The 16,769-nt window shown below is 57.3% G+C and overlaps 3 protein-coding genes across 3 annotated transcripts in view; 1 reads left to right on the top strand and 2 right to left on the bottom strand.

The window, feature by feature from the left end:
* Positions 1 to 833: 833 nt before the first annotated feature.
* Positions 834 to 16,769, top strand: part of TSPEAR (thrombospondin type laminin G domain and EAR repeats) — a 180,463-nt gene continuing 164,527 nt past the window's right edge. Inside the window, exon 1 of the mRNA XM_065943597.1 lies at positions 834 to 938. Within this exon, the coding sequence (XP_065799669.1) occupies positions 851 to 938 (88 nt within the window). The 5' untranslated portion in view covers positions 834 to 850. The remainder of the gene's footprint in view (positions 939 to 16,769) is intronic.
* LOC136173194 (keratin-associated protein 10-8-like) lies at positions 8,442 to 9,338 on the bottom strand. Its single transcript, XM_065942643.1, has 2 exons — positions 8,799 to 9,338; positions 8,442 to 8,714 (listed from the first exon to the last, which is right to left on the bottom strand). The coding sequence occupies exons 1-2, from the start codon at positions 9,336 to 9,338 to the stop codon at positions 8,442 to 8,444; spliced, it is 813 nt and encodes a 270-aa protein (XP_065798715.1).
* On the bottom strand, positions 14,903 to 15,631 carry LOC136173195 (keratin-associated protein 10-8-like). Its single transcript, XM_065942644.1, has one exon. The coding sequence runs from the start codon at positions 15,629 to 15,631 to the stop codon at positions 14,903 to 14,905; it is 729 nt and encodes a 242-aa protein (XP_065798716.1).

Genomic DNA, 16,769 nt, shown 5'->3' with positions numbered 1-16,769 from the left:
TTCTGTGTCAGACTGGCAGCCGCCCACACCTCGGAGCTGGGGCTTCCCAGGGAGAGCTTGGGGTTCACAACCAGATCGCTGTCTCCTAAACAAGGAAGGGGTGCCTTTGGGGGCCTGGGAACTCTCTCCCCTCCCCAGTCTGTCCTTGCACACTCTCAGAGGGGTTTCGGAAAGTATAATCACGCTGAGTAACTGTCCCACCTGGAGCAGGATCGCAGGTCGACTGTGGTTTGGGGAGGTCAGAGCCCAGAGGACGGGGGAGAGGAACCACCACCTTGCCCCTCCCCCGGGACGCTCCTGTCTCCTCATTAGCTGTTCCCTTGAATGACTGACTTCCCTCCGGAGGGAAATTCCTGAAACCCAGCAGTTGACAAACCCACACACCCTGGGAAGGCTGGGCACCAGATAAAAGCCTTCGCGGGAGCCGGCCTCCTGGACGGCCACTGCGGGCCCAGGGACCGCCCGCCCGGCTGCTGCCTCCTCCCAGCGGCGGAGTCCGCACCGGGAGACACAGGTCCTGGGAGTTTTCTGTTCGCTCTCTGCCCTCCCAGATGATCTATTTCTGTCTTTCCTTTGGGAAAAATGCGCTTTGCCAATGACTAATCGCAGGCCCACGGAGATGCTATCGGCAGGGCAGGACCCCCGCCCGGGGCGGAAATAGAGGAGATAGAGCTGTCTGCAGCCCGACGTGCCAGCAGCACCTGCGCCGGCCCCAGGGATGCGGCCGCCACAGTGACTGCCGGCTGAGGTCGCCGCCAGGGCCGAGCCACGTGCGCAAGGAGCCGGCGGCTGCCTCCCCGACGCGGGCGTGTGCGGAGCCGCTGGATGGAGCTTGGGACCCGGGCCCCTCATGTCTGCCCTGCTGACTCTGTGTGTCGTGCTCCTCCTGCCCCTGGCGACCCCGGGCCGCGGCGCCCGGCAATGGGAGCCCTGCACTGGTGAGTGGGGGAGGGAGGTGCGGGTGGGGGTGGGGCGGGCCGGGGGTCTGGAGGGGAGCTGGCGGGCCGAGCTCAGGTCACCGTGCGGAGCTGGCTGTGGGAACTGCAGCACTGGGACGGGAGGAGGCAGAGATTAAAGGGAGCAGCAAGCCCGGTGCTCACAATAGCAATGCCAGCAGGGTGCGGACTCCTTTCAAAGACCTTGCCGCCCCCACCCGAGGCCCTTCACAGGTACCTACCTGCTGGGCCTCCCGAGAAGGCCTTACACCTGCTGGAGGAATGAGGCCTGGCAGCTGGCAGGTCCGTCACCTGCCCCGGACAGAGAACCCAAGGCTGCACTCTCAGCTCCGTGCAGTCTTGGTGGCCGCAGTCCCTTGAGATGCAGAATGAGTGATGACAGCCCCTAGCACGCCGACCCCCACCCCACCCCCAAGCGGAGAGCGAAGTTGGAGGGGAGATTCCGCCCCCTCCTCCTTAGAAAGGGCGCCTTGACCTGTCAGTGACCATGACCTCATCATGACTTTCTGGAGTTTCTACCGAGAGACTTTATAAATCAAAACCTAACACTGAACGTCAGAGTAACAGGGAGAACGAGACCTGGGAGCCAGAGGCCAGGCTTCAGGAAGGGGAGTGAGTGATGGTGACTGCGGGAGAGCTATGGAGGGTGGTGGTTTGGCCGGCTGTTGTCGAGGGCAGGACGGCACTGGGATGGCTTGTGTGAGGCTCTGGGTTTACCTTCAAGTATCTGGTCCTGGGCTCCTGGAACCCTCCCTGGTTCCTGCATGTTGTGGCGCTTTGCTCTGATGGGGCTTGGCTCCCAGTGATGGGACCGTGGCCCATGATGTCCCCCTATCCCCGCAGTATCCCAGTGTTTGGAACGCTGACCCACATGGGGGGGTCCATAAAGGTCCTCAGCTCCCCCATTCCTCCAGGGAACAGCCAGATTGTGCAGGTGAAGAGGAGCAGCCCTGGAGTGGGGATGTCGGGAAGGACTGAAGACCGGGCCTCCGAGCCCCCAGGCCCCTGCACCTGCCACAGTCGAAGCCTCAGGACGTGTGATTTGCAAACCACACACAGGCCAAGCCCACCTGCAGCCCTCAATCCCTGGCTTAGAGCATGGAGGACAGACCTGCATGCAGGTCTAGGGTGCCGGGGTGAAGCACCCGAACCCGTTGTCCTGAGCACTCGGTGTCTCCCTGGTGGGTGAGTCACAGACGTGTGTCTTCATGTTCCCTTCAGCGCTGGGAACAGAATCAACCTGCATAGTAATAATAAAGGTTATTTATAAAGCCCGCCCCCTCTCCCCTGAAGGCATGTTGCAGATAGTTAAAAGATGACCCAGTTATAAATACCTCGAACCAGGGAGGAGAGATAAAAGCCAAGTAAATAATATTGAGCTAAATTTGGAACACTCCCAGGACAGTTGATAATGGCCAGTCAGGACTCAAATCGTCACTTTGATCAAGTTTGGTTTTGAAAAGCACAGGAGTTTACACCGCAGGGTTTGTGTGGGGTTTGGGTTTCACTTTCCCTTGGCCTTTGTTCCTGGGCCTGTGCCTGGGAAGTGCTGGGGCCTTGACTGCATGCAACCCTGTGACCCTGGGCTTTGAAGTCCTCTGCCCCTCCACCCCATCAGAGCCTGTGACCCAGAAAGAGCAGCCTCTTACAGGAGGTGGGGTGACCAGATTTGCCGATGGGGAAATTGAGGTCACATCTCTGCCCAGAGTCTGGTGGGCAGACCTTCTGATAAGGGCAGGGGCCTGGGGCTGGTCCTGCTGCACAGGGGCATCCGAGGACAAGTGAAGTGTCACAGAGCCTCAGCCAAGATGGAGAGAAGACTTTGGCAGGTGGTCAGCATGACCAAGGCTGCGGAGAGCAGGGAGTAGGGGCAGGCTGGAAGACCGGCTGCAGCTGCTGGAGCGGCCTCAGGGTGGGAGGATGAGTCAGGCGGGTCTGCAGGGTCTCTGGGCACACATGGGGTGTGTGGGGTGAGCTCCCCTGGGATGAGTGGGTCAGGCAGGATTTGGGGCCTCCCTGACCCCAGAGTCAGCCTGGGTTTTTTGATGCTTAGACCCCTCCCCTGCTCCCCCCAGTGGGGCCAGCTGCCCTTTGACAGAGGGTGAACCATGACTGTAAGACTCTACTAGCTCCCAACACCAAGTCCACAATTCTGGGGAGTGTAATGCGTGTAGTGCCAGCAAAGTGGCTGGGTGTGTCCTGTGGGGACAGCTTGGTGGCCTGAATTCTAGACCAGTGCTCTTGGTCAAGGAGTGACCAGCAGCTGTGGCCAAAGAGCCTGCTGTCCACCCCTAACTCAGCCCATCCTCACCCGGTGTTGTCTCCATGTGGACAGGAAAGGTGGAGGGGTTCAGTGGGAGCCATAATGGGGACAGCTGGACCCCAAGGCTGGGTCACTGGTGGGTGTAGGGGGCAGGGCAGAGAGAAGGGGGTGGAGAGGGAGTTGTCCAGGGGCTGGACTTACTGTGGGGTGTCGGAACAGCATCCCCTGTAATCCCGGGAGTAGTCAGAGGCGGCTCCTCACCTAGGACTCAGGGCCCTGCTGAGGTGTGGGTACCTGATGGATCTGGCACCCGCAGTACCCCCTCCCTCCTTCACTTGCCCGACATCCCTGCCAGGGAGGTGTTATGCCCCAGGCTGTGAGCTGGCACACCGGCACATGGACACGGCCGTCAGCGGACGTGGGGGACCCCAGGGCAGGCTGTGGGTGGGATCAGACCTGGGATCTGGGGTGGGGCGCATCCTTGGGGCTAGAGGCAGTGCCCAGGAGAGGTGGGGCACAGGTTTGCATTATAGAAGCTAGCTGGAGTGTGGAACCTGCAGGCCAGCAGGCAGGCAGGCAGCTCAGTGAAGGGCATCTGGGGGTAGCAGGAAGCCCTCCCTGCCCCGCCTCTGGCAGCTCCCAGGAACTCTCCCACCTTGTCTTTTGGGCTCCTTTAATGAAAACGATGCAGGAAGTGAGCTGGGGAATCCACCCGCCTGGTGAGGCCCGCAGGTGGGTTCCTGGGAGTCAGTGTGGGTACAACACCCCCTGCTGGGCTCACGTGGCAAGGCCGTCTGAGAAGTTGGCAATCTGGAAGCTGCAGCTTGCTTTTCAGGTCAGGGGACCTCTGTCCACGTGGGTTTGGCCCCCACCCCACCCCACCCCACCCTCTGGTACTATGACTACCAGGCTGCTTGGGAATAGCCCCAGCCCCAGGCCAGCACCTGGTTCAAGAGCAGCCTTCTGAGCCCCACAGCCCAGGTGACCCCACTCTGCATGTGCCACAGGGAGGGGAGGCTGCCTTGCACAGTTGTGAGGGGACCCAGGCTGAGAGGTCCACCTCACCTGCTTGACAGTTTTGCAGGGCTGGGAGGTGGCTTGCAGGTGGGGACAGACTGTCAGCCTGACACCCATTTCCTTTTAAAACATTCTCAACCATTAAGCTAGGACACTGCACAGAAATTAGGAAACAAAGTTTATTCATTTTTGCAATGGAACCTCATACACAAAGAGTCTCACCTGATGGCTAAGTGGGTAAAGAATCTGCTTCAATGCAGGAGTCACAGGAGACACAGGTTGGGTCCCCTGGAGGAGGGCATGGCAACCCATTCCAGTATTCTTGCCTGAAAAATCCCATGGACAAGAGCCTGGGGGGCTACAGTCCATGAGGTCACAAAGAGTCGGACATGGCTGAGCCACTAAGTAACAACATAGCAACAACATACACTCTACGCTGCTTCTATGGTTTTGATTTTTAAGAGTAAATAATGGATTTCCAGGAGGCCTTTTTCCAGGACAAAATCTAAGAAGTCACCATTCTGAGTTTTGGGGTCTGGGCTTTGTTTCCAGCTGGAACCCTGCCCTCCCCACCTGCCTCATTTCCCCCTCCCCCCTGCCCCATGCTCCTGGGTGGATCCTGAGCTCCACGCTTAGAGGGGACCTCTGTGTGGGTGTTGGGTAGGGTGGGAGGGTGCCCATTTCTCTCCGTGTCCTGAGAGTCTGGGGAGTGCGGGGGCCCTCTGTGTCCTAACCCCGCATTTCCACCTGAAGTGGGCAGGGGTGGAACGTGGCTCAGCCGGAGCACTCTGGGTGGGGGCTGGGGGCTCTGGAGCGCCTCACCCTCCTCTCACCTCTCAGCCATGCCCACGTGCTACCCCCAGCTCTGCTCACAAAGCCTGAAAGCCGGTCCTTCCAGCGGTGGGTCTTGGTCCTGGGAGCGCCTGGGGCACAGGGTAGGGGACCCCTGTGTTAGCTGCTCACTTTTCATCCCGCCCCCAGGTCGGGGCACTGTGCTTTAGGGAATCTGTGGGGGTCTCTGGCAAATCCAATCTAATGAGCGTCTCTGGCAAAGTCAGGGATACTTACTTGCTGCTGGGAGGAGGGCGAGGGAAAGGAGAATGCCCCCGCCACTCCCTCGACGGTGACCCTGCGATGGGTTTGCAGCCCAGTGAGCCCTTCCACATCGGCCTCGGGTAATGGAAGGGGGAGGGGAGGCAACCCCAAAGGCCAGAGCTGCCCACCTTTGGGCCCTGCGGGGCGGGGTGGGGGCCACCGTGCCGGCCTCTGCGTCGCATCTGCAGGCCTGCCTGGACCGCGGGGTGTGAGTCAACCAAGGGCGTCATCCTGTGTCGAGGGGAAAGCGGGGTGCGCACCTATATGTGAGTGTGTGTAAGTGTGTGAATATGTATGGGTATTAGTGTGTGAGTGCATGTGCACCTCTGCGCTGCTGGGAAGAACCCAGAGCACAGCCGCCTGGAGGTGAAGTTCGGTTGTGGTTTTGGCTCCCGCAGTTCCCTGGTTTCTGCAGTGGCCTGGCAGCGTGCGTAACCAAGGGAGACGCGATACCCTTCCAGGCCACCACCCGGTGCAGGTGGGCTGGACGGTGGGGCCTGGCTGGGGCTCACTGTTAGCGGTATCCAGACTCAGGTGCAGGCTCCCGGGGACCCGACTCCGGGAACCCCTGCACTGGGCAATGACCCTCCCTGGGACAATGCGCTCCGCGTGTCGTGTGTCTGGGGTGTCGCACACTGAACTTGGGGTGCCCCAGGGAAAGGTCAGTGGTGACTGGCTGCTGCCGCTGTACACAGGTGCTCTATCCCTTAGGCAGGTGGCTCCATCCAGAGTTGGGGGTTGGAATTCAGCTGCCGTGAACTTGGGTGAAACTGGCTGCACCTTCCCTTTCAAAACTAACCCAGAAACAACAGCTCCCAGTGAGGGATGTGCCCAGTGTTGGCAACACCTGGGACTGTCTCCAGCTGAGGCGCCAATTGAGGTGCCAGCATCCCTGTGCTCCTTCCAAATATGCATGAAGTTTCTGTCCCCTATCCAAATGAGGCTTGCCGCTCCCTCTTCTTAATGTCTTAGTGAGAAAGCCCACATCTTAGTTTTGTTGTTGTTTAGTACCTAAGTCGTGTCCAACTCTTTTGTGACCCCATGGACCGTACGTAGCCTCGCCAGGCTCTTTGAGCTTGGGGTTTCCCAGGCAAGAATACCGGAGCAGGTTGTCATTTCCTTCTTCAGAGGATCTTCCCAATCCAGGGATGGAACCTACGTCTCCTGCATTGGGAGGTGGAGTCTTTACCACTGAGCCACCAGGGAAATCCCACATCTTACTAGTCAGTAGAAAAAAAAATTTTTTTTTGATAATTGGTAGTGATCATGGTCTCTTCTTGCAATCTGGAAGATTACATTAATGTTAGTCACTCAATCGTGTCTGACTCTGTGTGATCCCATGGACTGTAGCCCGCCAGGCTCCTCTGTCCATGGAATTCTCCAGGCAAGAATACTGGAGTGGGTTGCCATTCCCTTTTCCAGGGGATCTTCCCAACCCAGGGGTTGAACACTGGTCTCCTGCATTGCTGGCAGATTCTTTACCATCTAAGCAACCTGGGAAGCCCGGAAGATTACATTAAGTGCATTTAAATATGTGTTTTTGAGAAGGGGCCTGTGGGTTTCAGTAGCTGGCCAGAGGAGTTGAGGCATACAGGAAGCTGGAGCCCCCAGTTCCCTGGTCCCTGGGTGGTTGGTGAAACTGGCCAGAGGGAAGCTGGTGAAGGCATAGGGAGGCCCAGGTTGGGAGAGCTCCAGGAGATTTTCTATCACCGTAACAGCTGGGGAAGTTGATGTCTCACACCTTCTCCATAAGAGGGTCCCAAAAGACATGGGCAGGGTCCTGTGGGGCAGGGGGTAGGGGAGGCAGGATCAGGACCCTGCAGCCGCAGAGTGTAGGTAGAGGGCATAGGGTGAGTCTGTCTGCACCCATTTCCACTACCCAATTCTAGTTGCAAGAGGGCCCTACTCCCACTGACAGGTTCCCAGAGATCCGTTTTGGGGGGGACAGTGGCACTGGAAAAGCCATCCCAGCCCTGGGAGTCTGGACCAGGGTCTCCAGGGGAGCCCATCAGAGGTCAGGTGGTCTCTCTGACCCCCCCTCCTTTGGGATTTCATGGCCTCCTGAGGGGAGCAGTGTCATGTTACTAGGAGGGTCATGTCAAGAGTTAGGAGGTGGCACTGGGGAAGGGGTGAGGTAGGGGAAGGCAGGTTAGCAGGGAGGGTCGGCTCTGGCAAACATGAGGGGCACTCCAGAGCGCCCCCATGGGTAGACCTCAGGCAGCAAACCTGGGCCTCAGGACCTAGAGTGTGGGCCCTGGAAGTCACCGACCCTCTGGCTTCCTCCCTTGAACCCTGCCACACCCAGCCTGAACCAGAGGCTGGGAAGGGGGCGGGTCAGTGGTCTGTGGCACAGACAAGGCAGGCTGGGGCATTTGAAGACTGAATAAAGCGCCAAGTTTGAGGGCAGGTGAGCTGGGGGTCAGCAGGAATGGCCCACTTCAGCTGTGTCCCAGGAAGCCCCACCCCTGTGAGTCTCAGGCTGACCAGGGAGACCCAGATGGGGCCAAGCGGGCCCTCCTGCCAAGGGGCCCACTGGCCAGTGGTTGCCACCACAGTCTTGGTCACGTAGCACAGCCCCCCAGAGCTGCCTGGAGAGTCAGACGCAGGAGTCGAGGGCTGGGGGGATGACCGCAGTGGGCCTTAGAGCTCAACCCCCTTGGAAATGCTCCAAAGACACGGCTGCTGAGGATGGGGTTACTTATGTCAGCCGGGAGGCTGGAGACAGTGACACATATGGCTATTTAGGAGAGAGGACAAGCGGAGGCGAGGATGGTGAGTTTATTCACTCAGCTCAAGACCCTTGTGGGAGGACGGTACACAGCACAGGAGGGGCAGAGACAGGGAAGAGCAAGGCCCCCAAAGGCTGGGGGGAACAGCAGTGTCCATGACTGTCGGGAGAAGCCTGTGGACCCTCGGTAACATGGGGCTGTCTCGGGTTCATCTGGGCCTGGCCCAGAGGCTGCAGGTGGGCTAAGCCCTGCTTGTTGGGGTTTCAGGTCAGTGCATGTTCATGTAGGTTTGGATCAGATCCTGAAGGGGGCCAGAGGCTGGCAACAGAGGGGGACGGAGTGGCCCATAGCACATGGGTGGCCCTGAGAGGACATGCCAGCTCAGCAGCAGGGCTCCAGGGCTGAGGTGGGGATGCAGCAGGCTGGGCGGGAGCACACGGGCTGGCAGAGGAGGGACACACAGGAGGCTGGGTGGCAGCAGCTGGGCTGGCAGGAGGAGGCGGGGATGCAGCAGGCGGGGCGGCACACGGGGCGGCAGAGGAGGGACACGGAGGAGGAAGGTCTGCAGCAGGGGGATGGGGCTGAGCAGGGGGAGGCCTCACAGCACACGGGCCTGCAGCAGACGGGCCTGCAGCAGATGGGCTCACAGCAGGCCTGCTGGCAGGGGGAGGAGGTGCAGCAGGAGGACTGGCAGCTAGACTGCTGGCAGCCCAAGGCTGGGCAGGAGCTGCTGCAGGCTGGCTGGCAGCAGGGGCTGGACTCGCAGCTCACTGGGGTACAGAGGAGGGTCAGGTGGGGGGCCGGGGCGCAGCAGCTGGGGGCACAGCAGGAGGGCTCGCAGCAGGCGGGGCGGCACACTGGGCGGCAGAGGAGGGACACGGAGGAGGAGGGTCTGCAGCAGGACGAGGGGGCTGAGCAGGGGGAGGCCTCACAGCAGATGGGCCTGCAGCAGACCGGCCTGCAGCAAACGGGCTCACAGCAGACAGGCCTGCAGCAGATGGGCTTGCAGGAGACAGGCTCACAGCAGGCCTGCTGGCAGGGGGAGGAGGTGCAGCAGGAGGGCTGGCAGCTAGACTGCTGGCAGCCCAAGGCCGGGCAGGAGCTGGTGCAGGCTGGCTGGCAGCAGGGGCTGGACTCACAGCTCACTGGGGCACAGAGGAGGGTCAGGCGGGGGGCCAGGGGGCAGCAGCTGGGGGCACAGCAGGGGGGCTCGCAGCAGCTCTCTGGACAGTCATAGCTCAGGTCACTGGAGCAGACGGACAAGGCGGAGGTGGCCATGGTGAAGGCGGTGGGGCTGGAGGAGGGTGAGGGTATGAGTGTGTGTGTGAGTGAGTGTGTGAGTGTGTATGTGTGAGGTGCTCAGGCTGCCGGCTTTATACCCCTCTTCTGTGTGTGTGTTGTCCCAACAGAGGCTCACAACGCGCTCCTTTCCTGGTTGGTGTTTGGATCTGGCTCCAGGGAACCCTCATTAGGGCTGCGTTGTTTTCCCAGGAGATGGAGGCCCAGCTCGTAAATGTCCTGCCTGTGTGTCGGGCCATGCTGCTTCTGACCACGTGCTGAGTAGGTGTGGGAGTACGAGGCCGGGGTGGACCCAGCGTGGGCAGTGGGGGCTCTTGGCTGCTGGGCACTCATTCTGGGCACCAGGGGATTAGGGAATGGGACTTGCATTCTGGGCCCTGGAAGGGCTCTTTACTGGGGCTTGTGGCCCCTTTACTTTTGTTTGTCACAAGCCCCTGCAGATGGAGGGAGAGGGGTTACCTGGGTGGGTTCTGGCTGGGTGTGTCCAGCTGCCCTGTTTTGGGCGAGGCTTGCAGGAAGGGCATGGCCGAGACCAACAGACTTTGCGTCTCCAGGGGTGGGCTCATGTTTATGGGCAGTGGTCCCCATGCTCAGCGTGTCTCATTTCCACCTGCTAGGATCTAGGCATCCCTGTGGCTCGGGCCACAGCGGGGGGCCCAGCAGAGGCTCAGTCAGGTGGGGCTGGGAGTGGCTGCCCCCTCCTCCCAAAGCTGGGCACCTGTTCAGGCTCCCAAGGATGGGTCACCCCTCCTTCCACTGGACAGATTGCTGGGGCTCCTTCTGCCTCTCCTCCTGCCTCCTTGCAGACGTCCACTCAGACTCTGCCCCACCCCGCCCCCGCTGCATCTTTCCTGGGAGCTGAGCCTGAACCTCTGTCTGTGGGTTCCTGGGACACCCTGGTGGGATACTCGGTGTTTGAGGGAAGAGTCACCAAAAACTGTTTGAGCCTGACGCTGCCAGGTTCAGCGGTCAGGGCGGCTCTGTGGGTGAAGGGTTGGGGAGGGGAGAGACAGGTGGCACAGGTGGCAGGGGTTAGCGAGGCCAGCATGCAGCTGGGATGTGACAGCTACCATGAAGGGGTGGGAGCTGGGGGTAGGGAGGCCCTGCCGAGGAGTCTGGGGCTGGTCAGAAAGGCAGGCTGACCCTCGATGGTGTGCACGGGGAGTGGTTGGCTGGACAGGAAGGTTTATTTCATTATTAATTGTTTTTATATCATCTCAATGACATCTTAAGCCGCAATACTTAGAAATTATGAATCTGTTTATCATGTACATTTGCACCAGTTTCCTGTGGCTGCTGTGACAAAATGGTCAACACTGGATTATGTGAAATATCCAGACAACAGAATTGTATTCTCTCACAGTTTTGAGGCCAAAAGTCTGAGAAGAGTTATAATGAGCTGAGATCGGGGCATCCTATGGCCAGAGGGGAGGGCCCTTCCTGCCTCCTCCAGCTTCTGTGCCTCCGGGCATCCTGGGCTTGTGGCCACTTCCCTTCAGCCTCAGCCTGTCTTCGCGTCCCCTCCTCCTGGTCAAGAGCCTTAATCAGCAAGTTGCAGTCAGTCTGCAAAGTTCTTTTTCCTCCCAAGGTCATGTGCACAGGTGTGGGCTGATCCAGAAAAAGCTTCCGGGCTGTGGTTGCTGGGAGGCTCTGGGTCAGAAAGGGAGCTCTAGGGGTCTGCTCTCCTCTCTTCCTGCCTCCATTCACCTTCTCTCCATCTTCCCGCATACGCTTCGGGAGCACCCGGGGTGCAGGTGAAGGCTCAGCCCTGCCCAGGCAGCCCAGTGTCAGCTCTCCTCTGCTGCCTGAGACTCTGCTGCCCGTGCTCTGGCCTTTAAAATAATTATTTACTTATTTATTTTTGCTTTTTGGCTGCCCCCTGCAGCATATAAGATCTTAGCTCCCCAACCAGGGATTGAACCCAAGCCTCCTGCTTTGGAAGCATGAGGCCTTAGTCACTGTGAAACCATTTGGTGTCATTTCAGGGGGCCTCTGAAGAGCTCCGGTATCATAGTCCTTTATGTGTCAGGGCAGAGAAGCATTCAGTGAGAGCAAAGTGGTAGATAAGAAGTGGTTTATTAGAATAGGCTTCCTTGGTGGCTCAGATGGTAAAGAATCCACCTGCTATGCAGGAGACCTGGGTTTGATCCCTGGGTCAGGAAGATCCCCTGGAGAATCGAAAGGCAACCCACTCCAGTATTCTTGCCTGGCGAATCCCATGGACAGAGCAGCCTGGTGGCTGCAGCCTGTGGGGTCACAAAGAGTTAGACACGACTGAGCGACTAACACTCTCACTTTCACTTATTAGAATAGGACACTGTGAGGCTTACAGGTGGATAGGTGAGAAATGCCATGCCCTGATAACTTAGCAGACACAGTTTTCTAATCAAAGGAAAAGTGGGGAGGAGAGGAGAACTTCTCTGTCTTTCTCAGGAGACGCCATGTTTCCATCATTAGTTCCTCCCTGGGTGGGGCAGGGGAATTTACCTGTCCCTCCCTAGATGGTCAGGCCAGGACTGTCATAACAATTCAGAAAGTTTTCAGGTCTCAATACAATGAGTATCTTTCAGTTTGAAAAGTCACCTTCCCATAAGTGATTGTTTTCTGTGTGCACAGAGCTGTTTGGGGGTCATTGACTTGATGACATCATTGGGCAGGTTGCAGGCCCCATTTTCTACTATTGTTTTGTTGTTTTGGGGATATTGTGCAAAGAGTGTGTCTTAAAGGCCAAAGAACAAGCTTTGGGGGTTACTAACTGATGGTGCTCATGGTTTTGATCCCTGGGCTTGGAAGATCTCCTAAAGGAGGAAATGGCAACCCACTCCAATATTCTTGCCTAGAGAAATCCCATGGACAGAGAAAACTGGTGGGCTATGGTCTGTAGGGTCGCAAAGAATTGGAGACAACTGAAGTGACTCAGCATGTGGAACAACTGATTGAGCTCATTGGGCAGGATGTGGGTCTCATGTCACCACTGGTTGGTTGGTTTGGGACATGTCTTGTACTTCTGTTGCATAGTTTTGTTGCTAAGCAAGCCTATTTGGTTTTATGGTTAAGTATCACTTCATGGGAAATAGATGGGGAGAAAGTGGAAACAGTGTCAGACTTTATTTTTTTGGGCTCCAAAATCACTGAAGATGGTGATTGCAGCCATGAAATTAAAAGACGCTTACTCCTTGGAAGGAAAGTTATGACCAACCTAGACAGCATATTAAAAAGCAGAAACATTACTTTGCCAACAAAGGTCCGTCTAGTCAAGGCTATGGTTTTTCCAGTGGTCACGTATGGATGTGAGAGTTGGACTGTGAAGAAAGCTGAGCGCCGAAGAATTGATGCTTTTGAACTGTGGTGTTGGAGAAGACTCTTGAGAGTCCCTTGGACTACAAAGAGATCCAACCAGTCCATCCTAAAGGAGATCAGTCCTGGGTGTTCATTGGAAGGACTGATGCTGAAGCTGAAACTCCAGTACTTTGGCCACCTCATGCAAAGAGTTGACTCATTGGAAAAGACCCTGATGCTGGGAGGGATTGGGGGCAGGAGGAGAAGGGGGCGACAGAGGATGAGGTGGTTGGATGGCATCACCGACTCGATGAACACGAGTTTGAGTAGATTCCAGGCGTTGGTGATGGACAGGGAGGCCTGGCATGCTGCGATTCATGGGCTCGCAAAGAGTCAGACACGACTGAGCAACTGAACTGAACTGAACTGAAACCTACTTTCTCGAATAATCATTAACTTACAGGGGTCTCTCATAATTTTTACTTACAATCCCCTAGTGGGATTTACTATTTAATCACCTATTTTGTCCCTTCATTCTATCCCTATCAACTAGACTGCCAGGGAAGTCTGTTTTATAAATTAAAGCAATTTTTATTGGTTCTTAACAATTCAAAAAAGTTTTGAAAGTTTGATTTATTTTTAGCATTTGGGGTTTTGAGCTGATATCTTGAGGGACCCTGGAAGGCAGAGTTTCCCCCAAATCTTTAAACTTTTCTTCTTTCTCCAAAATTGGCATGTTTTACTGGACAGTGACAGTTTCTTCCCAGAATAAATTCTGTAGAAGAATGTGCATCACTGGGAGTCCTCCAAGCACAGCCTCTTATGCTGAGGACGGGCTGTTGGCAGCCACAGGGGCCCTGAAGCTGGGACCCTGGCCCTGTCCACTGTTCAGAGCCGTTTAGTAAACACACGGCAGCGTCAGCCTGAGCCGGGGACATGGTGTCCGTGAGAGGCAGGGACAGACCCCAAACAAGTGGCCGGAGAGCCTCAGGCTAAGGCCCAGGACAGTGGGGTGGGGGTGGGGGCGGAGTCCAACTGGCCCAGCAGGGGACCCACACCCTGGGGATGGAGTGTGAGTAGAGGCTAGTTGGGGAAAGTGCTAATTCAGCTTCGGGTGGGCCACGCAGGGCTTCCACAGGTCCTGGAGTGGGGTCGTGTCTGGAGGTGCCATGAGTGGCCTGGAGCCCAGAAGAGGCCCCAAGATGCATCAGAAGGTCCAGATGCAGGAGTGAGGAGGTGGACGGAGGTCAGGGTGAAGGCCCCGGAAGACAGAGGGGTGAGGAGGAGCAGAGGGACCTGTCCCCAAGTCGAGGGCTAAATTCTTCAGGGATAGAAGGTCGAGGGGGACACTGACCTTTGCCAAGGGGCCTTTGGTGACCAGGCCGGGAGTAGGGTCAGCAACATGGGGGTGGGAGTGTAGAGGGGAGGGTGTCAAGGTGGAGAAGGGACTGGAGAACTGTGCGGAAGCTCTGGGGGTGTGGTGAGCTGGGAGGGATGGGGGCTGAGTCTCACTCATTGTTTATGTTAGAAAAGACCTTGGGGCGTGTGGCTGGAGCAAGGACTATGGACAGAGGGGTTGTAGGTGCCGAAGAAGGAAGGTGGGGCAGGAAAGCTCAAGGGACTGAGAGAGGCCGCTTGCCCAGGCTCCGAGTCCTCCCGCTGCAGGCAGAGGCCTCATCCTCTCCACCTAGTGGCCCGAATCCTGTGTCCAGCCAGCACCCCACCACAGGGGGCCAGGAGATGCCCAGGGCACTGAAGTTCCTGTGCCTGCGACTGGCCACTGCTGAGGACCTGCCGGCCCAGCTGGCTCCTAGGACAGGACCTGGGTGCTAGGCCTGCGTGGGGCGCGGCCCCCAGGAGGCCTGTGTGGCTGGGGACAGGAGGGCAGCGAGGACCCGGGCAGTGCACGTGCCCTGGCCTCTGTGGAGATTGGCTGGCAATGCTACCAGAAATGACTGGAAGAGAGTAAAGCACCATTAAATGCAGTCAGGTTTATTACATTTTCAAGCAGCTTCCGAGGTGAGACCACTGGGGCCTGGATTGTGAAACCTGGTCCCCAGGCCTGAACACTGGGTCCCAGGAGGAGTGGGCAGTGGGCACGGGCATGGTCATCTGGAGTTTGAGCAGACCCCACTCCTGGGCAGAGAGAACAAGGGGGTGTCCATGTAGCTCAGAGCTCCTGGAGAAACTGTGAAGGCGGCCATGAGGCTGGTGGTGGGGGGTTGCCCCATGGTGCCTGGCTGGCCCTGGGGGGATGTGCCTGGTCAGCAGCAGGGCTCCGGAGCTGAGGCAGGGACACAGCAGGCGGGGCGGCACACGGGGCGGCAGAGGAGGGACACGGAGGAGGCCGGGCGGCAGCAGCTGGGCTGGCAGGAGGAGGCGGGGATGCAGCAGGTGGGGCGGCACACGGGGTGGCAGAGGAGGGACACGGAGGAGGAGGGTCTGCAGCAGGGGGATGGAGCTGAGCAGGGGGAGGCCTCACAGCACACGGGCCTGCAGCAGACGGACCTGCAGCAGACGGGCTCACAGCAGGCCTGCTGGCAGGGGGAGGAGGTGCAGCAGGAGGACTGGCAGCTGGACTGCTGGCAACATGAGGAGATAGAACAGGGGGAGGCTTCATAGCAGACAGGTGTGCAACAGACAGGTGTGCAACAGACTGGTGTGCAACAGACAGGCCTGCAGCAGATGGGCCTGCAGCAGACGGGCTCACAGCAGACGGGCCTGCAGCAGACGGGCTCACAGCAGGCCTGCTGGCAAGGGGAGGAGGTGCAGCAGGACTGGCAGCTAGACTGCTTGCAGCCCAAGGCCAGGCAGGAACTGCTGCAGGCTGGCTGGCAGCAGGGGCTGGACTCGCAGCTCACTGGGGCACAGAGAAGGGTCAGGCGGGGGGCCGGGGTGCAGCAGCTGGGGGCACAGCAGGGGGGCTCACAGCAGCTCTCTGGACAGTTGTAGCTCAGGTCGCTGGAGCAGACGGACAGGGTGGAGGCGGCCATGGTGGAGGTGGTGGGGCTGGAAGAGGTGTGAGTGTATGAGGGAGTGGATGGGTGAGGCTGTGTGATGTTCTTAGGTGGTTGGAGCTTATATACAGCTCTGGGGTGTGTGTTGTTGCATCACGGGGGAGCAGCAGCATCTACTTCCTTGTTGTCGGAGCAGGTCCAGAGGACGCTTGCCATAATCCCATGACAGGTCACTCAACTCAGTAAACTTCTGAGGAGCTGGAGCCTGGGGGATCCATGGAACAGGGGTCCAGCCCCAGGGGTGGTGTCCAGTATGCTGGAGTCCATCCTGTGGGTGGACTCTAGATGGCCAGCAGCTTCTCACAGCTCCCCCACCAAGCATCTTTCTGGGGCTTCTCGCTATTATCCCCTTACTTCTCAACACTCAGTTGAATCACTAGCATGCTTTGTTCTTTTTAAATACTCTCTTCATTGGCATGTTATTTTCTCCTCAATTCATACACCAACAAAGTGTGCATTGAGTGTCATGTTAGCTGTGGATTTCTCACATACCCCTTTTGTGAGGTTGAAGAATTTCTCTTCTATTCCTAATTTCCTGAGTATTTTTTAAAATTATGAAATTGTGTTGGCTTTTGTCAAAATCCTTTTCTGCATCAACTGAGATCGTGTCTTCTAAAGATTATTTAATTTATTTTTAAATTTTTGGTTGCGCTGGCTCTTTGTTTCTGTGGGAAGACTTTCTCTTATTGTGGAGCACAGGCTCTAGGAGCATGGACCTCATTGTTAGTTGTGGCTCGTGGGCTCTAGAGCGTGGGCTCTAAATCATGGGCTCTAGAGCAAGGGTTCAGTAGCTGTGGCACATGGAATCTTCCTGAACCAGGGATTGAACCTGCGACCCCTGCAATGGCAGGTAGGTTCTTATTCACTGTACCACCAGGGTAGTCTGAGAACTTGTATCTTTTTTTCCTTCATTCTGTTAATGTGGTATATTACATTGCTTAGTTTTTAAAAAAAATGTTGAGGCAACCTTGCATTCCTGGTATAAATGGCACTTGGTCATGGTATATAATCATTTTGGTATGCTATTGGAGTCAGTTTCCTAGTGTTTTGTTGAGCATTTTTGGATCTATGTTCATGAAGTATACTGGTGAGTAATTTTCCTTACTTCTGGGAA

This window comes from Muntiacus reevesi, chromosome 8 (genome assembly GCF_963930625.1).
Source record: "Muntiacus reevesi chromosome 8, mMunRee1.1, whole genome shotgun sequence".
In the NCBI taxonomy this organism is placed as follows: Eukaryota; Metazoa; Chordata; class Mammalia; order Artiodactyla; family Cervidae; genus Muntiacus; species Muntiacus reevesi.
The sequence above is the reverse complement of the archived record's forward strand: the minus strand, read 5'-3'. Positions and strand labels throughout refer to the sequence as shown.

Excerpts from the sequence above, each read along its gene's own strand:
- LOC136173194 (XM_065942643.1), bottom strand. The coding sequence starts at position 9,338 with ATGGCCACCTCCGCCTTGTCCGTCTGCTCCAGTGACCTGAGCTATGAC. Across the intron at positions 8,715-8,798 it reads CCAGCCCCTGCTGCCAGCCA|GCCTGCTGTGAGCCCATCTG; the intron begins GCCTGCAGCAGC and ends CCCTGCCAGCAG.
- LOC136173195 (XM_065942644.1), bottom strand. The coding sequence starts at position 15,631 with ATGGCCGCCTCCACCCTGTCCGTCTGCTCCAGCGACCTGAGCTACAAC.